The 24,511-nt window shown below is 47.4% G+C and overlaps 1 protein-coding gene across 1 annotated transcript in view; it reads right to left on the minus strand.

Annotated features, from left to right (window-relative positions):
* Window positions 1-24,511, minus strand: part of NDE1 (nudE neurodevelopment protein 1) — a 90,021-nt gene that overhangs the window by 62,812 nt on the left and 2,698 nt on the right. The window contains exons 2-3 of the mRNA XM_040356920.1: window positions 7,450-7,572; window positions 6,295-6,448 (exon numbers count right to left, since the gene is read on the minus strand). Of these exons, the coding sequence (XP_040212854.1) occupies window positions 6,295-6,448; window positions 7,450-7,535 (240 nt within the window). The 5' untranslated portion in view covers window positions 7,536-7,572. The remainder of the gene's footprint in view (window positions 1-6,294; window positions 6,449-7,449; window positions 7,573-24,511) is intronic.

Below are 24,511 nucleotides of genomic sequence, written 5' to 3' on the forward strand. Positions count from 1 at the left end.
TGCGTTGGAGAGGGGTACGAGACAGGGATGTCCCCTGTCACCGCTATTATATGCCCTGGCGGCAGAACCGCTAGCCATGGCAATTAGAGCTAGTCCAGAGGTGATAGGTCTCAGAAAGGGAGATGTATGGGAAAAGATAGGACTATACGCGGACGACACTGTCCTATATTTGGCAGATCAGGGACCGTCGCTGAGAGCAGCTCTACGTATAATAGAAGAGGCGGGTTCATATTTGGGGTTGAAGATAAACTGGGACAAGTCCCGGATTCTCCCGCTGGACCAGTTCCCCCCTCAGGCGTCCTCCCCGGAGCTACCCTTGCAAAGGGTGGCGGAGGTTAAGTATCTAGGAGTTAGTGTGACCAGGAATCTCAAGGATTATGTCCCTTTAAATGTAGAACCCTTATTCGCTATTATTAAAACCAGAACACAGGCATGGGCTAGACTACCACTGGGGGTAATGGGCAGAATTAATCTGGTAAAAATGATCTTGCTCCCCAAAATACTATATATGGTCTGGCATGCCCCATTATACATACCTCTAAAAGTGTTTAAACAGATGGAAGCTCTTCTAAATTCATTTGTATGGGGGTCAAGCAGACACAAGCTGGCTTGGCACATACTCAAAAATCCAGTTTTGGAGGGGGGGGGGGGGGGGATGTTCCCTCCCGGACCTGCAGGACTATTATATTGCGTCGCAACTATCCCACGTTTACCACTTTAACACGGCAGAAGCACAGAGGCATAGATCATTGGTATGAAACAGGCCAGGTAGCCACTTCCATACCCCGGTTCAGGCCATATTTCGGACGGGACCGGGGGGATGCAAGACAGCACACTTCGGGGCTGACATGCTGACACACCAACAAAAAGTATGGGACATAGCCCTTAAAAAATTGGACAGGACACACGTACACTCTCATACACCACTGTGGAAAAACGGGAGTCTACCCGAATTAGAAACCGTACCAGACCAGGGGGTATGGGCAGCATATGGTATACTTTTCTTGTCCCAAGTACTCACGGAAGCAGGCCCTAAATCCTTCGATTCTTAGGGAGGAATTCTCACTTCCACCTCAATTTATTTTTCGATACCTGCAGCTTCGACATGCACTAAGAACACAAATGGAACGGGTTGCAGTGGATCTGGGTAGACCGCAGGTGTCGGATGTTATTTTTGGGGCCGATTCAACAAAACTTACATCCAACTTATACTACATAATTAGGCTGAAGAAGGTAGGCAAGGTGTCACAGACAGCGAAGATAAAATGGGAACAGGACCTGGGACAGATAGAAGACGCAGACTGGGGCGAGATACTGGAGGGGGTAAAGACGTCGTCCCCCAAACTGTCGGACAGGCTGACACAGCTATATATCATTCACCGAGCCTATTTGACGCCTAAGAGAATTGCAAAATTACAACCCGCGCGAAACACTGCCTGCCCCATGTGTGCCGACACGGCGGCCTCATTCTACCACTTGCTGTGGTACTGCCCTGACATACAGGCCTACTGGCTACAGATAACACAGTTCCTACACGACAATATGGGGTCACCGGTGGGCATGGACCCAAAGTTATGTTTGTTGGGACTGATCCCAGACATTGAAATTGATAAATATCAAAATATCTTTATCTGTGAATCACTATTTATAGCTAGGAAGGTGGTGGCTAAGGCATGGATGAGGGATAGGGCCCCGACATTAGAGGAATGGAAAAGAGAGGTGAATACCACTCTTCCATATAGGAAAATGATATATATTCATAGGGGGCGCCCACAGAAGTTCTCCAGTATATGGGACAGGTGGTTGGAGGACGGGGAAACATGCACGGAATGAGAATACGGAGGTGGAGGAGGGTGCGAAGAAGCAGGGTGGCGTGGTTGAATCTGTACATGTAATGTATCTATGGATTAAAGACGGCTTCTCCCTCTATGCATGACAAGATTGGTCCCCCGGTGCACAGGGACGGGAGTGTCATGGTATATGATTTTACACTGTAAACTGCATAACTGTAATTATGTATCAGGTATCGTCTATTATTGTTCAAACACCTAACATGTATGTGCCTTCTATTTATTACATCTCAATAAACTTGGTTTTAAAGTTAAAAAAAAAAAAAACACGGCTTCCCTGTGCTTCACTGTGGCGGCTGCATGGATCAAGTCATCCCTTTTATAGAGAGACTCGATCAATGATGTCAGACATACAGCCACACCCCCCCCCCCTACAGTTGTAAACACACTAGGTGAAGCCTTACTCCTTCAGCGCCCCTGTGGTTAACTCCCAAACTGCAACTAATTTTCACAATAAAGAATGCAATTTAAATGCATTTTTTTTATGTGAAAATGACAATGGTCCCAAAAATGTGTCAAAATTGTCCGAAGTGTCCGCCGAAGTGTCGGTCACGAGAAAAAAAAAAAAAAAAAAAAAAAAAAAGCTGATCGCCGCCATTAGTAGTAAAAAAAAAATAAAAATGCAATAAAAATATCCCCTATTTTGTAAACGCTAAAAATTTGGCGCAAACCAATCGATAAACGCTTATTGCGATTTTTTTTACCTAAATTATGTAGAAGAATACGTATCGGACTAAACTGAGGAGAATATATATATATATATATATATATATATATATATATATATATATATATATATATATATATATATATATATATATATATATATATATATATATATATATATATATATATATATATATATATATATAGTTTTTTTTTTGGGGGATATTTATTACAGCAAAAAGTAAATATTGCATTTTTCAAAATTGTCGCTCTATTTTTGTTTATAGCGCAAAAAATAAAAACCGCAGAGGTGATCAAATAGCACCAAAAGAAAGCTCTATTGGTGGGGGAAAAAAAGGACGCCAATTTTGTTTGGGAGCCACGTCGCACGACCGCACAATTGTCTGTTAAAGCGACGCAGTGCCGACTTGCAAAACCTGGCTTGGTCATTTAGCTGCCTAAAAGGTCCGGGGCTTAACCGGTTAAAATGCAAGGACTTATTCTCGCAAGTAGAATTTTTCATATTTGCAAACAAAATTAAGGATTCCCATTTGAAATAAACTGTCAGATTAGTAAATAATCCCAAACTGCGTCTCTTTACGGCCTGCTGCCATTTTCAATTTAATGGAGGAATAAGGATTATAAGCTGCTTAGAATATTTTACTTTGTTACGGCTTGTCCTTCCTCCTCACACTGAGAGCCCAATACAGATGCATTTTGCTTCAAACAATTATACTGTTTGTAGTGTACATAGATTTACAAAACAATGCAATAAAGGGATAATTTCTGAACTTTGTTTTATCTCATGGTTACTGTGAAACTGACTGCATTAGGTGACAGATAGGTTTTTCTCTGGCCGATGCAGATATTTTGAAAATGGAGGTGGCCGATATATGATGCCGATTCAGGCCCCCTGGTAGTGTAGCGATTACCTCTTACTAAAGATCGGCATGTGGAACATAACAGATTTCAGTTGTGCCCCCACCAGGCCAGCCCCCATGGACAATGTGCCTGGCGGCTGAGTTTATCGCCCCACCCGTGCACTGATTGGCAGAATATAGCGGCACCAATTCGCAGCACTGATAGGTGGCACTCATGGGCATTGGCTGGCACAGATATTCGGCAGCACTGATTGGAAATACGGATAAATACTGGCAGGTTTCACACTGAGCCGATGGTGTGTGAAACTAACATATGTTAACATATGTAACAATGCAGAGAGACAAAATTCAGCAGTGATGCCAGGGGTGGGCCGGACCCAGCAGCTATCAAACACCAGCCAATGATTGGGCTGCTTAAGGGAGCGGAGCCACATACACATAGCAGCCTACCAAGATCCCATTGGCTGGTGTTTGATAGCTGCTTGGTGCCGCCCACCACACGCTCAATTTTGAAAACTGGTCTTTCTGCATTCAGTAACAAATGTCAGTTTCACACACTGAGCGGCTCTGGCAAGCGTCAAGAGCCGCTCTGCCAATGGAGTGTGGGGAAGGCAGGAGGAACACTTGTGGGTCGATGGGGCATGGTGTGGTCAGTATTAATCAGCCCAATTTGCACAGAAAAAAAAAAAAAAAAAAAAAAAAAAAAAAAAAAGACGCCAATGCCGGCCGACCTCTAGACTGCATAAATGCAGTGCATGTCATCTCAGCTTGCATTCAATGAATAAGCGATCGCTTATGACAGAGCAAGAACTGGGATCTGTGCGTGTAAACAAATCCCAGTTCTGTCAGAGGAGAGGAGACAGATTGTGTGTTCCTACTAAACAGGAACACAGATCTGTCTCCTCTAGTCAGCCACATTCCCCCCACAGTTAGAACACACACACAGTTAACTCCTTGATCACCCCCTAGTGTTTACCTCTTCCCTGCCAGTAACACTTATACCGTAATTCGTGGCCATTTTTAGCTCTGATCGCTGTATAAAATGTCACTGTTAAAAATAAAAAATAAATCCCACACACAATTACGCTTATTGCTAAAAATATGTAGAATACATATTGGCCTAAACTGATGAAGAATCTTAGTTTTTGGGGATATTAGATTTTTACTCCAAAAGCATTTTATTAAAGCATTTTATTAAACATTAGATTAAACACACACACACACACACACACACACACACACAATTTTGGAAAGCAAACAACCCAACATACATTGAGGGATTGGTGTGTGAGGAGGTAATTGTGACCAGCTGTAATTGGATGCAGCCAGTCACGTGGTAAAGAGCCATTTTCATTGGTTCTTTATCACAATTGGGGGTGGGGGCACAAGAGCGATTGGGCATCATATGGAGCGAGGGAATGTTCCTGCAAGGGTCGTGTTACAATGCGCCAGTAAGGAAGTGGTAAAGGGTTACATGGGAATCCCATCTCTACACCCAACATGCTGACTAAACAGTGAAAAAACAGCAGCAACCTTATCAAGTCATCACTCCACTTTGTTGTTTTTCAACACATTGGCACCCCACCCCAAAACTACATGTGTACACACACACGCGCCACTTTAATATAAAAAGGTACAACTTAACAGTACCAGGTTGGAACCCCCCCCCCCCCCCTTTTCCTTCAGAACTTCCTTTAAATCTTTGTGGCATAGAGCCAACATTCCACAGAGATTTGGGTCCATATTTGGGTGCAGATTTGTTAGCTGCACATCCATGATACAGATCTCCCATTCCACCACATCCCAAAGGTGCTCTATTGGATTGAGGTCTGGAGTACAGTGAGCTTATTGTCATGTTCAAGAAAGCAGTTTGAGATGATATAAGCTTTGAATCGTTGATACAAGGCAAGGAAGATCCATGCCTTCCTGTTTACGCCAAATTCTGGCTCTACCATCTGTCTTTAGACAAGGCAATGTTGTTCCAATTTTTGTGAGCCTGTGCGAATTGTAGCCTCAGTTTCCTGTTCTTAGCCGACAGGAACAGCACCCAGTGTGGTGTTATGCTGCTTGTAGCCAATCTGCTTCAAGGTTCGATATGTTGTATGTTCAGAGATTGTATTCTTCATATCTCGGTTGTAACACGTGGTTATTTGAGTTACTGTTGTCTTTCTATCATTTTGAACCAGTCTGCCCATTCTCCTTTGACATCAAGGAATTTGTCCACAAACTGCTGCACATTGGATATTTTCTTTTTCGGACCATTCTCTGTAAACACTAGAGATGGTTGTGCATGAAAATCCCAGTAGATCAACAGTTTGAGATACAGCCTGTCTGGCACCAAACCCAAACTACATTCAAAGTCACTTAAGGGGGTTGTAAAGGTTATTTTTTTTATAACACATGCTATACTTGCCTCCTCTGTGCAAGAGTTTTGGTCCCCCAGCAGAGCTCCAGGCTGCCACTGCAAGACCTGCTTTTCAAGGGGGGCACTACTGAGTCCTGCTGCTGCATCCATTGACAGACAGCAAGACTCAACCCCAACCCCCCCCCCCCCCCATTCCAGTCACTAAATTTAATTAACAAGGATCCAAAACAGCAGCTAGAGCTGCTCGGCCAATTCTCTTTGCTGGAAAAATTAGGTTCAGGCAAGTAAAAAAGGGGGGTCCGATGGTCTAGTGTAGAAGGTTTTTCACCTTGATGCATAGCATGCATCAAGGTGAAAAACCTTGAGACTTACAACTTCTTAAATCCCCCAGTCGGTGTTCACCACATCTAGATGCCTAAATGCTGCCATGCGATTGACCGATTAGCAATTTGTATTACCAAGCAATTGAACATGTGTACCCAAGAGTGGCCGGAGACACACAGTTTGACTTTATAACAAATTAAGATTTTACCTTCAAAGACTCAAGTTCCATGCGCAAGCGGTTATTTTCCGAGAGAAGATCTCTGTTCCTACTCTCAGTCTGCAGAAGTTGTGCCTCCAGCTCAGCTTCATACTCTCGGCTGGCCTCTTGGAACTCAGTTAGCTCTTCACTTGTATCCTCAGAACTAAAAAAAAAAAAAAACCACAGAAATAGTGTTAGGCCCCACGAGACGCTGCTAAACTCGTTTTTTTTTTTTTAAGTGTATTTTGTGCGTGTACTCGAGAGAGGAGCCGGACTGCAGGAGTTGGGAGTAGGCAGGCCTCCCCCAGAGGCAATCTGCCACCTTTCTCCATGCCCCGGGTGGCACTGGCGGGTGTGCGAGGGGGTCCTCCCACACAGCCCGCCCTACCTGCTCCGCTTTGAAGGGAGCGAGAGGATCTAGCCCGCTCAACCAGCCCCGTTAGTCCTTCGCCTCTCTTTTTAGAGACCGTGCGGTCAAAGTGCGTGCATGTAAACCCAATTTCGAGTGTAGGTGTGGTGGTTTTTGTGGGGGGGGGGGGTGGGCGTACTAAGCGCAGGCTTACCTCGCATAGCACACCCACCGGGAGCCGGGCTGAGACCACCAAACTCAATTCACATGTAGCCGAGACCGGGATCCGAACCCCTAGCTGCAGAGGTGAATGGCTTGTCAGCGCAGTGCCAATCGCGTTGAGCCACCGCAGCTCCTGCTGCTAAACTCGAGTTAAGAGGCATTTGAGCATTTTTTTCAACTGCCCCTGAACACATTTAATGTTATCCTATGTGTCCATGCACACAATCACGTTTTTTGGCTTTTTAAAGCAGTTGGGTTTAGGTCCGTTTTTTTTAAGACGAAAAATTTTGGGTTCAGAAGCGTTTTATTTTTGCGTTTTACACTTTGGGAGGGTCTACAATGTCTTTGAGATAAGCGCCGACAGCCGCAAACGCGGTAAAACGCTGCATATCGCGGCAAAACGCAGCGCAATTCGTGGCAAAAACTGGCGTTTTAAACGCCGGTTTTTGCCTTTGAAAACGTGAGTTTAGAGGGGTTTGTAATTGCTTCTCGTGTGCATGGGGCCTTACCCTTCCAGGTCATGTTTCAAGCCCCCCCCTCACCCATCTGTATCTAGAAAGGAAAAAAAAAAAAAAAAACCCCACACAACTCACCATTTCATATATTTCATTGCTAGATCTTTCCAGTAATGTGCCTCATCCTCAAAAGATTGAAACGTCTCTTCAGCTAAATTATCCATATCAGCAATTCCATTAGCTCTTAGTTCGCCACAAATTCTGCAACAAGAAGCAGTTAGAATAATTAGGAACAATTCAATAATAAATCCAAAGATGTACTTGCAATTGCATTCTATAAATCATTGAAAACAGCACCTAGTGTTGTCCGACTACACTAGCTAACCAAGATGTGAACATTGTATATCTTGGGAAGCAACAGCCCAACAAATCTGCACCATTTCCCCCCCCCCCCCCCCCCATTAAACAAGGTGTTTTAGTAAAGTTGCATACAAAAATCAAACAAGGATTTGTGGGTGTACATCACAACAGGGTCATACAGTGTAAATGGTACAGTCATCACAACCATGGCATTTTCAATAAAATGTCTTATGTCCACCTTGGTCTAAAACTTTACACATCACATGCCAGTATAGTAGATAGGGAGTGTGCAAGATTAAGTCCGGCATGAGAAACCACCAATGGGTCCAAGCTAACTGCAGGTTTCCGACTCGCACAGCCATCGATCCCAAATTTTATAATATTTAGCCGGGCAGGCTCTATTTATGTACACACATTTCTTGTAGGGTAGAGTTACATTTATTTCTGCTTTCCACTCAGAAAGTGGGAGGCAGCGACCTCATCCACTTTCGGGCTATAATCTTCCTAACCGAAAATAACGACTCAGGAAGGAAAATTTTGGTGTATTTATCCATGTCTGTAGGGAAAATCCCCAACAGACATTGTCTAGGGTCCAGTGTGACAGGGGAGCCCATGGGGTCATGGAGAAATGTTACCATTTGCTTCCAGAGGTCTTGGATTTTTGGACAGGCCCAGATGAGATGAAAGAAGGTACCCGTCTCTTGGCCACACAACATACACAGGGTAGGTTCATTACGTTTGTATCTAGCCACACATTGGGGTCAGGTATGCACTGAGTTATGTAGATTTGGGTCAACCGATCCGAGAGTCTAGGGGACACTGTTTTACAAGTCTCCAGGGCCTCCTCCCACTCCGCGTCTTCCAGTACCCCCACTTCCCTTTCCCAACGGGGTTTTAAAGCAAACACTATCTCGGTGGCTGCAGGGGTGGAGAGAATATTATAAAAAATGTGGATATTAATTTGCTGGGGTCCCTGCCCTTGACTATGGCCATAACCGGGTGTGGGGTTGGTTGCGGGTAGGTGCATGAAAATTGCACTTGGAGTGAAATCTTTGAGCGTTTGATAATTTAAAAAACCTACCACTGGATAATAAATGGTGCAAGTAATAGACTCAATGCGCAGCCCACAGCTCAGAGCCCTGAGCATGAAGGAACTCTTCCAAACCCCTGTTATGCCATAGTGGCGTGTAATCATTATACCCGAGTATCCCCAGTTTGGTGGACGCAAGATCCCAGATGCGCTTGTATTGGCCCAATAGGGACTTTGCCTCTCCTGCTGACACAGTACCCCCAGAACCCGAGACTGCGTATAGAGCATCCCCGGTGAGCTGAGCACCCCGCGGGCACAGCAAAAGCAGGAATCTGTCAGTTTTATCAATATGAAACAACTCGGATAACTGTGTGGCTATGCAATACAGATTAAAATCCGGTAGGGCCATGCCCCCCCATGTCCGTCGGGTTCTTTTTGGATTTTGGGAAGGAGGACCATTTTGACCAGGTTTATGTGGCCCCATACCCCGAGCGGCAGACAGGCCCAGATTCTGATTTTGGTTCTGACCAGATCAAACAGGGGTTCTATATTTAGCTCGATAAAATCAGCTGGGTTTCTGGAGATGTGTACTCCCAGATACTTGATAACGTCTACTCTCTGGAGTGGCATTCTTGACTGAGATTCGGATGGCGAGAAGCCATCTATCGGAAGGATCTGCGATTTCCCCCAGTTGATCTTAAAGCGGAGTTCCACCCTATTTTTCAAGTTTGTATCATATGATGCAATACTGCCCCCTAAATATATTTGGCATGTTTTTTTTTTTTTTTAAATACTCACTGTGCTATTCTTTTGTTTATTTCTCCCGCCGCAGAGGCCTCGCCGCGTCATCCCCAGCCCTGCTATTCCTCAGAAGTATTGCGGTACTTCCACCGCAATTGAAAGAAATCTCGAGCGGCGGGCGTAGGCGGAGAGATGGTTAAAGCCCCACCCACCGCTCCATTTATGTCCTGCTTCAGGGGGGTGGTGCACTTGCTGTCACTTGCCTAGGAGGGGCAGGCAAATGTGGGCACAAACCCCCACCCCCCGCAGTTTGTGCGGGGTGTTTGCTGTCCCACGCGATCTTAGCCCAGCTCTTCATGGCAGCAGACATCGCTTCCCAGACATCGCTTCCCGTCAGCTGCCTCTCACTGGCAATGCACAGAAGGTGTCAGATCGGAGGAGGCGTGGTAGGGGCGGGTTCATCGGCATACACTGTGTATGCCGATGACCCCGCCCCTACCACGCCTCCTTCGATCTGACACCTTCTGAGTACACAGACAGGAGGAGGAGCCAGGGAGGAGGTGGGATGCTGCTGTGCCACTCATCTAAAGGTCTGTGTACAAGTACACATACATCAGTAAACACACACACACACACACACACACACACACACACACACACAATAGATGACACTTGCGTGGGGGAGCTGATATAAATGAATTCCTGCAGTGATCTATGTGGGGGGAGAGGGTATGTGCTAGGGGGCGTTTTAGGAAAATCCGGGGCTGTACTCCTGCTGTGCTCATTATGAGGGGTTCCCACCATCCCTGTACTGTGCTGAGTTCCCGGGTCTGTACTCCTTCTGTGCTCATTATGAGGGGTTCCCACCATCCCTGTGCCGAGTTCCCGGGGCTGTACTCCTGCTGTGCTCATTATGAGGGGTTCCCACCATCCCTGTACTGTGCTCATGAGGGGTTCCCACCATCCCTGTACTGTGCCGAGTTCCTGGGTCTGTACTCCTGTGCTCATTATGAGGGGTTCCCACTATCCCTGTGCCGAGTTCCCGGGTCTGTACTCCTGTGCTCATTATGAGGGGTTCCCACCATCCCTGTGCTGAGTTCCCGGGGCTGTACTCCTGCGGTGCTCATTATGAGGGGTTCCCACCATCCCTGTACTGTGCTCATGAGGGGTTCCCACCATCCCTGTACTGTGCTGAGTTCCCGGGTCTGTACTCCTGTGCTCATTATGAGGGGTTCCCACCATCCCTGTACTGTGCTGACTTCCTGGGTTTGTACCCCTGCTGTGCTCATGAGGGGTTCCCATAATCCCTATAGCGCCAGGAAGTCAGCACAGTACAGGGATGGTGGGAACCCCTCTGATGAGCACAGCAGATACTATTAGTCCAGTTTTTTAAAAATTCATCATAACGAATGTGGGTAATGGTTACGAAAAGTGAAGAAATCTAACGAAAATTCGTATTTCGTACGAATCTGAATGGAGTTTCGGGCACGAAATACGAAAATAACGGCTAATGCGAAATGGAACTAAACAAAATGAATTTATTGACGGCGCAAAGGTCTAGTATATGTATATATAATCTTGTTTCTGTGCAGATATATCTACATAACAAATGATTTAGTATATTTACTAGTTCCTGGAGGGGAGGAGAGTTTTGCATAGACAAGGGGCAGCAAGTTCCTCCCGTTGCTATGGAAACCTGACCTGAAACTATTACATTGCTTGTGCAGCACTGAGCATGTGCGAGATCAAGGCTGAAATCCACAAAGTCATACAGTCTGGCTTCATGATGCCCACACTTAAGATGCCCCCAGTCAATTTATATTTTATAAAGTGTCTAAATGCTGTAACAACCTAACAAAATGGACCTTAGTTTACAGACTAACTGTAGTAGAATACATTAAACTTGTGTATTACAGGGGTTTTTATATTTAAAATTGTGGCCGGAACTCCGCTTTAAGTCCGGAGAAAACTCCGAACTGTTCAATCATCTGAAGTGCTGTATGAAGGGAGGGACTCGAGTCAGCTAGATACAATAGAGCAGGGATATGCAATTAGCGGACCTCCAGCTGTTGCAGAACTACAAATCCCATGAGGCATAGCAAGGCTCCTACAGCCACGAGCATGACACTCAGAGGCAGAGGCATGATGGGATTTGTAGTTTTGCAACATCTGGAGGTCCGCTAATTGCATATCCCTGCAATAAGAGTATAGTCTGCATACATGCTGATTTTTTCTACCAATGGGCCTGATCGACATTCCTCGATCTCTGGGTTTGCACATAGCCAAGGGTTCTGCAGCTAGGGCGTACAAGAGTGGGCAGCCCCGTCTCGTATCTCTACTCAAGGCAAACACAGGAGACAGCCAGCCATTCGCCACCACTCTGGCCGTGGGATCCTGGTATAAGAGACTAACCCATTTACGAAACCTAGGGCCAAAGCCATAAGTCTCCAGGCAGCGCCATAGATACCTCCATTCCACAGAGTCAAAGGCCTTAGCCATGTCACAATCACTCTAGAGTCTACGTTTTCGTGTGCGGCCTGTAAATTAATGTAGAGCCTGCGCAGATTAAAAGAGGTATTACGGCCAGGCATGAACCCCGCCTGGTCTGTATCAAGGACAGGATAACCTGATTGAGCCAATTCGCTAGTATCTTGGCAAGGATTTTAACATCTACCTGCAAGAGGGAGATGGGGCGATAGGACTCCAGGTACCCTGGGCCTTTCCCTGGCTTTGAGAAAAGGACAATGGTCGCTTCTCTCATAGTTGGGGGAAGGTTATGCGTTTCAAACATGTGGTTGTACAATTGTAACAGCTTTGGGGAAAGGACTTCACTATACTGAGAATAAAAATCAATTGGAAGGCCATCTGAGCCTGGGGACTTGGATCGAGCAAACCCAGCAATAGCCTCAGCTATCTCCTCAGTCAAAGGCGACTCGAGGAGGGCAGTCTGGTCAGCTGTCAAAACAGGGGAGAGTAATTGTCTCAAAAAACGAGGCCATCATCCGCCGGGCTTGTGGACGTATACAATTCGTCAAAAAAGTCCCGAAACTTAGGACACTGCCGACTGGTCAGTTATTTGTTGGCCGTTGGAGCCATTCAGGGAGATTACCACGGGCGGTCTATCTTCGCTGTGAACCAGATAGGCCAGGAGTTTGCCAGCCCTCTCCCCATGCTCAAACATATTTTGCTTAGCAAAGAACAACTTCTGTCTAGCTTTTTCAAATTGTATTTGGTTTACTACCCTTGTCTGGAGTTTAAGTGCATTGGCCGGTTCCGGTCTTGATCTTGTTTATACGGGAAACCAGGGACATGCAGGCATGAAGCTTGAAGGACTACCACACCACAGCCGCAGAGGCGGATCTGTAATTTACCGCAAAGTATGACCTCCACTCAGTAGTGAGGTCATCTTCAGGCAATAATGAGACAAAAGGGGTTCAAACGCCATGCTTGTGTGGGCTTGTCTATTGGCACGCTCAGCGTGAGCCAATATGGGCTGTGGTCAGAGAGCAGTCTAGGACCAAACCTGGTCTCTAGTAGTCTGGGAGTGAGACCCAGAGAGACAAGGATAAAGTCTATCCGGGACATGGAGTGGTGTGGTGTGGTAGAGAAACATGAATACGACTGTTTGTAGGGGAATCTATACCTCCAGGCTAAAATAAGAAACGGTTCCCCATATAGCTTGGTAGATAAGAGTACATATCGGCCCTGCGGGTCCGTAGAGGCTTTACCGACTTAGCAATCAGTATGGAGACTCCGCGCGTCGAATGAAATGCCCATCCATCCCATGGCCTGCGGAGTGCCATCTGTGACGTCCCCTCCACATGCGTCTTGACCAAGACCACTATGTCAGCTCGTTTCTTCTTAAGGAACGCAAGTACCGCTGACCGCTTTATTTTCTCACGAATACCCCTGACATTCCAGGTGAGGAATTTCAAAGATGCCATGGCCTTCGTCTTATGAGATAGCCAGGCTCAACTGCACTAAGCAGCCTCGCGCAACGATCAAAATACAAGACACTGGTAGTGCTGAATAAGAAAAAAAATATATACGATCTGCAAAAATATTAAAGCTGGCTGTGTAACCCACTTCTGTAATACTATACGCAACCTAAACTTTTCCCCTCCCCGCCTTACACCCCAGGAACTTGGTGCAGGCATTATCCCAAAACAGAGGAAGAAAAAAAAAAAAACAAAAGGGATTTTTAATAACAGCTTACCTGTAAAATCCTTTTCTTGTAGTACATCACGGGACACAGAGCAGCATAGCCATTACATATGGGTTATATAGTGCACCTTCAGGTGATGGACACTGGCACTCTCCGACAGGAAGTTCCCTCCCTATATAACCCCCACCCATAGTGGGAGTACCTCAGTTTTGTAGCAAGCAATATGCATCCCAAAATTCCCCATAAGAGGGGTGGGAGCTCTGTGTCCCGTGATGTACTACAAGAAAAGGATTTTACAAGTAAGCTGTTATTAAAAATCCCTTTTTCTTTATCGTACATCACAAGACACAGCAGCATAGCCATTACATATGGGATGTCCCCAAGCAATGCTCCATGAGGGGAGGGAGACAACCAGAAAAAAAACAAACAGGAGGTGTCACCGGACAGGAGGAGGTTAAATTGCGGCCTGGAGGACCGCCTGCCCAAAAGCTGAATCAGCGTTCCTCCTAACGTCCATTTGATAAAACTTTGCAAATGTGTGGACAGACGACCAGGTGGCTGCCCTGCAGACCTGAGCCATAGAGACCTGGTGATACGCTGCCCAAGAGGCACTCACAGCTCTAGTGGAATGAGCCTTAACCGATAAGGGTGGACTCTTCCCCTTCAGGCCATAGGCCTGTATAATTGTCTGCCTAATACACTTTGAAATAGTGGCTTTAGACGCTGCCTGGCCCTTCTTGGGCCCTTCTGGCAGAATGAATAAGACGTCAGTCTTACGAATCTGGGCTGTAGCTTCCAAGTACATTTTTACAGCTCTAACTACATCCAAGGAATGTAGTAACCTCTCTTCCTTAGAAGAAGGGTTTGGAAAAAAATGATGGAAGAATCACATCTTGATTAAGGTGAAAAATTAGACACCACCTTAGGCAGGAAGGACGGAAGCGGCCGCAAAACGACCCTGTCCTTATGCAGTAATAAATAAGGTGCCTTACATGACAAGGCTGCCAACTCCGACACTCTTCTGGCGGATGCCATGGCCACCAGAAACACTAGTTTCCTAGTCAAAAGGACCAAAGGGATCGCGGACAAGGGCTCAAAGGTCTGCCTTTGCAAGGCCGATGGAACCAAATTTAGATCCCAAGGATACAGGGGAGCTTTATTCGGGGGATTCACCCGAATAACACCTTGTAAAAATGATTTCATTAAAGAATGGGCAGCCAAAGGTCTCTGGAAGAAGACCGACACCTGCCCCTTGATTGTGCTGACCGCCAAACCTTTTTCCACTCCCAACTGTAAAAACTCCAGGATTCTCCCAATGGTATATTTGCGGGGATCCCATTTCCTGGTCTCACACCAGGTAATATAGGCCTTCCACACCCTATAGTATATTAACCTGGAAACTGGTTTTCTTGCGTTTATAAGGGTGGAAATGACCTGCCCTGAAAGGCCTCCGTTTCTGAGAATCAGGGACTCAGCCGCCAGGCCGTTAAATTTAGGGCCTGTAAGGCAGGGTGGTAGAATGGCCCTTGTGAGAGGAGGTCCGGACGTAGAGGGAGGACCCAAGGCTCCTCTACCGTCATCCTTTTTATCAAGGAGTACCAAGGTCTTCGGGGCCACTAGAATCGCTGGCTTGCGTTCCCTTTGAATTCTGTGAAGAAGACGGGGTAGCATCCGTATTGGAGGGAAGGCATAGATTAGCGCAAACTGATGCCAAGGGCACACCAAGGCATCCGTCCCGCAGGCCAATGGATCCCTCGTCCGAGAGACAAACTTTACTACTTTGGCATTGAATCTGGACGCCATAACGTCCACCTCCGAAATACCCCACTTCCGGCAGATGTCCTGGAACACTTCGGGATGGAGGGACCACTCCCCTGGGGACATCTGTTGGCGGCTGAGGAAGTCCACCTGCCAATTGTCCACCCCGGGAATAAAGATAGCTGAGATGCAGGGGACATGGGCTTCTGCCCATGAAAAGATCCGATCTACCTCCCTCTGGGCTGCCTGACTCCTGGTGCCGCCCTGGTGGTTTATATAAGCCACGGCAGTGGCATTGTCGGATTGTACCCTTACTGGGGAGCCCTGCAGAATCTCCGTCCAGCCCAAAAGAGCTAACCGAGCTGCTCGGATCTCTAAGACATTTATGGATAGGGCTGATTCTGCCCTTGACCATTTCCCCTGTAGGGTTAAATCGTCTGGGACTGCACCCCAGCCCGATAGGCTGGCATCCGTGGTTACTATCCTCCATGAGGGGGGACTGAACGATCTTCCTTTCAGAAGATTTTTTGGGACTAGCCACCAACACAGACTCTGTCTTACCGCATAGGGAAGAGAAATGGGAAGATCCAAGGCCTGGAGTCTTTTGTCCCAGGCCGTGAGAATTGCTCTCTGTAGCCTCCGAGAATGGATCTGGGCATAGGGCACTGCCTCGAAGGTGGCCACTAGCTTTCCCAACAGGCGCATGCAGAGGCGTATAGATGGCCTTGTGCTGCTTAGGATTATCTGGATCAACTCCCTTATCGAGTCTACTCTGGGGCAGGAAGATCCGTTGTCTTGTATCTAAAAATCAGACCTAGATACTCCAACCTTCTTGTGGGCTGTAAGGCCGATTTGTCCCGGTTTAGAACCCAACCCAGGGACTCTAGGCAGTTTATTACTAGTAACACTGCCCGATTTAAGCCGGTCGCTGAGTGGTCGACTACCAGAAGATCGTCTAAGTAGGCCATGACCAGAATGCCCTGTTCCCTTAGGATGGCTAACACAGGGGCCAGGATTTTTCGTAAAAACCAGAGGGGCCGTGGCTAGTCCGAACGGAAGGGCCACGAACTGATAATGCCGATAGTTTAGGGCAAAACGCAGGAACCTGTAATGGCCAGGGAAAATCGGAACGTGCAGGTACGCGTCCTTTATATCGATGGAGGCCAAGAACTCCCTTCCTTGAAGGGCGGCCCCCACCGAGCGAATGGACTCCATTCGAAAGGACCGGACTCTTAAAAAGCGGTTTAATGACTTTAGGTCCAGTATAGGCCTGACGTCGCCGTTTGGCTTCGGGACAATGAAGAGGTTTGAGTAAAACCCTTGTCCTTGCTCCCCTGCTGGTACTTCCATAATCACTCCTTGAAATGGGAGTCGCTCTAGGTCGGACAGAAGCGATGCCTGCTTTTGAGGGTCGCCTGGAAGTCTTGACGCTTGAAAGTGAGGAGGGGGGAACTCCCGAAACTCCAGCTTGTATCCCTGAGTCACTGAGGACAGAACCCATTGGTCGGTAACCTTGGCCCCCCACAACTCCGAGAAGAACCGGAGTCTTCCCCCCACCCGAGAGAGTGGGGACGCCCCTTCACAAGGCTGCCCTTAGGGGCAGCTTTAACCGGCTTACGGTTCCATGGTCTCTTGTTCCCTGCAGCTTGCCCCTGTGGCCTGTTTGCAGCTGCGCGTCCAAGAGGCCGTCGATACTGCCTAGATAAGGAGGGCCCTGGGACGGGAGAGGTTGGATGCTTAAAAGAGGGACCCCGGAACCTTTTCTTAAGCGGCAAGAGGGTGCTCTTACCACTAGAGATCTTTTGTATATATTTGTCAAGATCTTCTCCAAACAATCTTCCTCCCTGAAAGGAGAATCCAGTAAGGAGTTTCTTGCAGGGGGTTTCTGCAGACCAGTTTTTCAACCAAAGCAACCTCCTCATATGAACCAGAAATAGGGATAAGCAAGAAGCCTGTTGGATCGAATCCTTGATCGCGTCTACCGCGAAACATAAGGCTCTAGGTAGGTCAGCCAGCTCCTGAGCTTGTTGGGCTGGGAGGTCCTTTAGGGCCTGCTTTGCTTGGTCCTTTAAAGCCTGGGAGACGCCAATAGCGGCTACAGCCGGCTGGACCACTGCCCCCGCTGTGGCAAAGGATGCCTTCAATAAAGTCTCAAGCCTTTTATCCACAGGGTCTTTAAACATGTGGATATTGTCTACTGGACACGTTAAAGATTTATTGACACATGAGATGGCCGCGTCCACAGTAGGGACAGCCCATTTCTTCGAAAACTCTTCCTCTAAGGCATGGGTGCTCAACCTGTGGCTCTCCAGCTGTTGCAGAACTTCAAGTCCCATCATGCCTCTGCCTTTGGGAGTCATGCTTGTAACAGTCAGTAGCTTGCAATGCCTCATGGGAATTGTAGTTCTGAAACAGCTGGAGAGCCACAGGTTGAGCACCCATGCTCTAAGGGGTACATGACTGCGAACCTTTTGGGAGGCAGAAAAATCCTGTCCGGCTTAGCCCAGTCCTGAAATATCAGGTCCTTAACAAAGGATGTACCGTGAATACCAAATTGGCTTGGGGCGCTTTCAGGGAGCCCAATGAGGATACCGCGGAGGCTAGAGGCTGAGGCACAGGTATCTTAAAAGCTAACCGCACCATATCCGTTAGGGACTGAACCCACAGTCTTTCTGCATGAGAAGCTGAAAAAGGTTCCTCTATTGTAGAATCCTCAGAACCTAAATGGTCAAGGTGATCCTGAGTCTGGTCTCCTGGATCTTCCAATTCGTCAGCGGAGAGGATATCCTCCTCCAGAGACTCAGACCTGGGAGACGGGGATCTAACCCGCTTCTTCCCTGACAAAGATGCCGTAATTAGAGCGGCCATCCTCCTTTCCAATCCACCCAAGGTGGAGGCCAACATCTCTTCCGTCACATAGGAAGGAGCTGGTTGAGTAGGGCCAGCCGTAACACCTAGCAACCCTGATGGCTCACCTAGGACAAAAACCTCCGGGCATTCCGGAGCGGTAGGGGCCGCTGGATTTTGGATATCCTCAGAGCCTGATGGAGAACCCTTTGGTTTTTTAACGGTCTTAGCGCTACCTGCACCCTTAGGAGCCATAATATACAAATTCTGAGGCACTCCGCTAGTATACAACTGACTGTAATAGCTGGAGAAAATACACATATAATCAAGTAAATGTGAAACAATAGGGTAGGGTAATGTTAGAGGGACTCCAAACCTCCCATAACCTATAAAAAGGGAAAATCAATACTGAGCCCCAAGGGCTTCACTACCAGTCTGTTATTGACCCCCTAATGCTGGGCTAGGTGAGCACCCCTAAGTGTTCAAGGCGCTGCTTAGTACACAGGCTTTTGAATGCAAACTTAAGCCAGAGGCTCTCTTAGTAAGGTGTACTTCCAACAACTGCCACCGGGTGTCACTGTGCCAGAAAGCTCTGTCAAACCTTCCTATGCTGTAGCCAGCATCGCTGCTCCGTGTCCCTCCACAGCCTTCACAGACTGAATAGCCCTCCAGGATTTATCCTCCCTGCGTGCAGGGAGGAGGAGCCGTCCGGCGTCACCCGCCCCCTCCCCGCGGCGTCGCGGGTATGGTCATAGACCTTCAGGGACCGGGGTCTTAAAAGAACACCACACACCTGGACCTATACAGCACCACTGGCAACAGGTATTCTCTAGGTATAGAAACCAGACCTGGAACCCAGGGTCCAGCCCTCCAAGGAGAGGCATTATAGGCAAAACCCCATCCACGAATTGGGGCCCGGGTACCGTCCACTTTGGCTATGAAGCACCTTGGACGGATCCAGTCAGCTGGCCCTGGTCCCAAGGACTACTACAGGCACAGCCTCAACGTGCACCAACACCTAAGACACTGGCGAAAAAACTGAGGTACTCCCACTATGGGTGGGGGTTATATAGGGAGGGAACTTCCTGTCGGAGAGTGCCAGTGTCCATCACCTGAAGGTACACTATATAACCCATATGTAATGGCTATGCTGCTCTGTGTCCCGTGATGTACGATAAAGAAAAAAGTAGCAATATGAACTTTGCTGGGTAGAAGCATGAAAGGATATATTGGTGAAGCTGCAGAATGTTAGAGGGACAATGGTTCAGGCCCCAGAAAACAAGGGCAACATAAAGCACAAGGGAGCTGCAGCTCCAGATATGACAGTCTGTTTTCCTACAACCAGGGGGGGAAAAAAAAAGTCTCGCTGCACCTTACGCTTGGTGGGTAGGACCACCATCCATCTGAGGCTCCAGTCCTTGGAGTGTCATATTGGGCCTCAGATACCACGGGGAGAAAACAAGGGGGAGAAAAACGTCTGAACTTAACTCACACAGTAGTGAGCCGCAACAGGATAAAGAGTCACGTATCAAGGGATAAAAAAAAATAAAGGAAAAATGCTATAAAAAAAATATATAACATGGGAGACGTTCATTGCATAAGTAGTGATTAGGCCCATAGAGTAGTATCAAGTAAATGTTCCAGGCGGTGGGCCCGATTAGGGGGCGCTGATATGGGAAGGAACTGCAACGACAGGTAACAGGGCAATGCCGTGCCACACACAACACACACCGGGTCTACAACAGTCATAAGAGGCGAGAAAGAGGTGGACCAGGCCACTAGGAGAGGAAAATGCAGGGTGTTTCGCAGGGGTACTCACAGTGGGTGTCAGTTCGCATTCGCGGGCACTGCTCTGCGTTACAGCCAGGTGATCACCTCCTCCGGATCTTCAAAGAAAAGTGCCCGGCCATCCTGTTCAATCCTGAGGCGGGCTGGGAAAAGCATGGCATACTTGATGTGGTGTGTACGCAGTTTGCGCTTGGCTTCCATAAAACCTTGACGCCAAATTTCGGCTGAGAAGTCCGGGAAGACAGCAACTGACATTTCCCAAGGGAATATTGCCCTTCTCTCTGGCCATCCGCAATGCAGCATCCCGGTCTTTATAGTTAAGGAGCTTGGCGATGAAAGTGCAAGGGGGGGGGCCCCTGTGGGGGAGGCTGCGCAGGCATGCGGTGGGCCCTTTCAACGGTAAACATAGGGGGAGAAGACCTCCCTACCGTAGGCAGTAGTGAGCAAATTTTCTAGAAAGGTAGTGGGGTCTCTACCCTCGGCCCCCTCAGGCAAACCAATGAGCTCGACCGTTTTTACCCGGTCACGAAGCTTATGTAGATCTTGCCGAATGAGGGAGATATCCACCCTAACCTCCTCGATTTGTGTGGTGAGCGAGGTCCGGCAGAGGTTAATGGCCTCAAGAAGCCGGTCCGTGTCCCCCGCCGGCTTGCTCCCCCCGCCACCAATGCGGCGCCATCTTCCTCGGCCTCCACGTTGTCCAAGCGCCGATACTGATCTAGCTTCGCCAGGGCTGCAGATTTCGTCCCTTTCGTCGATGACATGGCTCAGGTCGTCCCCGGTGTCAGAAGGGTCTGTTCAGGTATCAGTGGATCTAGGATGAAGCACAGGATAGGATATTTCAGGAGTATTGGATGGAGCTGCTCTGAAAAGCGTCCTACTCCATGCGGTGTCAGGCCACACCCCGCCACATTTGCACCATTAAAGAAAACCTATAGAAATATGGATGCTACCATCTGAAAGACAGCTTGAATTTCCAAGTTAAAGCACATCTTAATGCATAAGCAATAAAGTAATTGATTGCAGATTACCATTCTTTGAAGCGTGCATTTGTTTTAGCCCCCCTCCTTTATTCAGCCAGTAAGCGTTTTACCAGACTAAGAGGTCCAGCAAAAGTGGCAGTGAAAAGGCCGAGATGGGTAATGTTCAATAGTTAGCTTATGTAATTGTAAAGCCGGGCAGTTCTATATAATTTTACAATCACTTTAAAGCAGAGTGCAACCGCTTTGTATGTTTAATGAAAGTCAGCAGCTACAAAAAAAGTGTAGCTGCTGATTTTTAACAGACACTCACCTGGCTCAGGATCCAGCGATGCCGCTGTCTAAAGCACCCACCCCTTCTCACCACCATAAGCACCCAGCTGTGAGATAGCTTGCGGCTTAAAGAGGTCCGGGGGAAAAAAATTAATAAAAAAAAGTAAAAGCCAGCAGCTACACATACTGCAGTTGCTGGCTTTTAATAAATGGACACTTACCTGTCCATGAGTCCAGCGATGTCGGCAGTAAGGTTCCCGACTTGAAGCCATTGCGAGTAAGGGAACCTGGCAGTGTAGCCTTTCGGCTTCACGCCGGGAACCCTACTCCACATGCGCAAGGCCCCGCTCCTCTCTCCTATTAGCCCGGCGGCCAGGGGAGTAGGAGGAGCAAGCCCTGCAGTGACATCACTGCCGCATCTGGACTCCCGGAAGTGGGAAAGTATACCCGTCAAAGACAGGTTTCCTGCCCCCCCTGAAAAGGTGCCAATTGTGGCACCGGAGGGGGGAGGAATCTGATGAGCGGAAGTTCCACTTTAGGGTGGAGCTCCGCTTTAACAGCTGGGCAGGCACTGCGCGACTCGCGCTGTACTCCTAGTGGCCAGGCAATCTTCTGGGACCTGTGATGTGTCCTAGAAGATTGCAAAGAGGGGGAGGAGTCCCCTAGGCAGCCAAGCAACAGAAGGAGAAAGTGGGAAAATCCCTAAGTAGCTTTCTTTACCTTAGTGCAGTCCACCTTCACTTACCTCACCCTTCAATTTTGCTTTTAAATGTCCTTATTTCTTCTGAGAAATCCTCACTTCCTGTTCTTCTGTGTAACTACACGCAGTAATGCAAGGCTCTCCCTGGTGTGGAGAAAGCCTCTTGAGGGGGGTGGGGGCGAGCAGGAGGGTCCGGACGCTCTCTACTTTGCAGATAGAGAAAGGAGCTGTGGGTTAGTGGACGTCCTGACACTCCTGCTCGCCCCCTCAAGAGGCTCTCAACACCAGGGAGAAAGCCCCGCATTACTGTGTGGAGTTGCAGACAGAACAGGAAGTGAGTATTTCTCATAAGAAATAAGAACATTTAAAAGCAAAATCGAAGGATGAGGTAAGTGAAGGAGGACTGCACTAAGGTAAAGGAAGCTATTTAGGGATTTTTTTTTTACCTTTACAGCCCATTTAAAGAGTGTTAGCAGGAGTTTGCCTTTAGAGCTGAAATAGAACACTACAATACTTGCCTCCAATGATCTGATGTTCGCCATGTTCCTTGCCAGCATCATCTTCTCCAATAGTTTTGCCCTGTGCTGGATCTTCTGTTTTGGTCAAGCAAGACTGGAGAATGCACCTCCTGTGCCGAAATACATTTTTCCTGGCATCAAGGCATTGTAACCAGAATGTAATCTAAATTGTGCATGCGCATTCTGTGTACATTCAAAGGAACACTTTAGGGCCACAAAACTGAGTTGAGAGACCTGGGGAGGGTGGTGGGAAAAATCCAAGCAAGACCTTCAACTTCCAAGGGCGCATTTAACACTTTCATTGGCCACTAGCGGGATTAAGAAAAGCCCGCTAGCGGCCGAATGGCGCCACTAAACTGACAGTAAAGCCCAGTGTGAAAGCAGACTTAAATAAGGGATACAGAACATTTCTTAAATCTGACAATTAAAAACACAACAAGCTTCCCATCAGTGCACTTGTATGTAGAAATTAAATTATATTTTTTTTTTTACAATATATATTAAGCAACACATGTCAAAAAATATTTAGTCTTTAAAGCGGGAGTTCACCCATTTATTTAATTTTTGCCCTTTTCCCCTTAGATTCCCGCTCGTTTTGTCTATTTGTCCATCGGCTATTTGTTTTAAAATATGAGCAGTACTTACCCGTTTGAGATGCATCTTCTCCGTCGCTTCCGGGTATGGGTCTTCGGGAGCGGGCGTTCCTTCTTGATTGACAGTCTTCTGAGAGGCTTCCGACGGTCGCATCCATCGCGTCACTCGTAGCCGAAAGAAGCCGAACGTCGGTGCGGCTCTATACTGCGCACCGACGTTCGGCTTCTTTCGGAAAATCGTTACGCGATGGATGCGACCGTCGGAAGCCTCTCGGAAGTCAATCAAGAAGGAACGCCCATTCCCATAACCGGAAGCGACGGAGAGGATGCATCTCGTAAACGGTAAGTACGGATCATATTTTAAAACAACTAGCCGATTCCCCTAGACAAAACGAGCATTAATCTAAGGGGAAAATGTGCTCTCTAAGGGTGAACCTCCGCTTTAAATCACTTCTTTGATAAAAGCAGAGAGATACAATGTTTCTACTTATAAGCGATGTTCTCAGACTTGACATGCTGCCCAGGTAGGAGAGACACGTCACTCCATGGGGAGATTTCAGGCGACTTCCATTACAGCAGTCATTTGCAAGTCACGCTGAAGTTTTAAATCGGCCCAATTTGCAGCACAATCGGCCGATGCCGATTAAATGCCAATATACAGGTCAACCTCTAGTCAAGATCATGTGGTTCAGCAGTTTTGACATAATGAACGCAAAACTGATTAAAAAAAAAAAAAATCTATATTCAAGATAGCCATTCAAAAGTTACTGCATTTGGGTGCCATTCACACCTGGGCATTCTGGGAATGTGGGTCATGCTTGCAGTGCCATGAAGTGTTAATTTAACCACCATTAAAGTAAATTGGTTGCCCTATGTTGTCGCGCGAGAAAAAAAATTAAATAAACACACAGCTACATGTTATTGTGATGTGCAGATACGAATGGGGCCTTAAAATGGATTTTATGTAACAAATCTGAACAAGTTAAATCCTGCTCACACCTGAGCAATTTTGTGCTTGAAGCCTGTAGCTCTAAAAATGCTCAACAAGTCAAATTCTAATAATTTCAATGGCCCCTGTTCACATATGAGCGTTCTGTCGCCTGAAGAAAAACGCCTGTCGCTCAAAAAGTACATAAGCTTTTTTTTGGCAGATTACAAGTATTGCTGGCCCCACAGACTGCGACAGAAACACCCGACTTAAAGTGGAGTTCCACCCATAAATATAACATTACATCAGTAGTTTTTTTTTTTTTTAGATGCCTTCAAAGTGTTGTTGCTAGGCAGAATAGTTCATCTTCCCGCACCTAGGTGCTTAATGCTTTCTAACCTACACTGCACAGACTCCTGGGAATGTAGTGGGTGTAACTTTCCAGGAGTCTGTGCACTCCCCAGTCTCAAAGAATCATGCGAGTTGGACAGCACAGGTGCTGAAACCTGATCTGACACT

This window comes from Rana temporaria, chromosome 6, assembly GCF_905171775.1.
Source record: "Rana temporaria chromosome 6, aRanTem1.1, whole genome shotgun sequence".
NCBI classification, from domain to species: domain Eukaryota; kingdom Metazoa; phylum Chordata; class Amphibia; order Anura; family Ranidae; genus Rana; species Rana temporaria.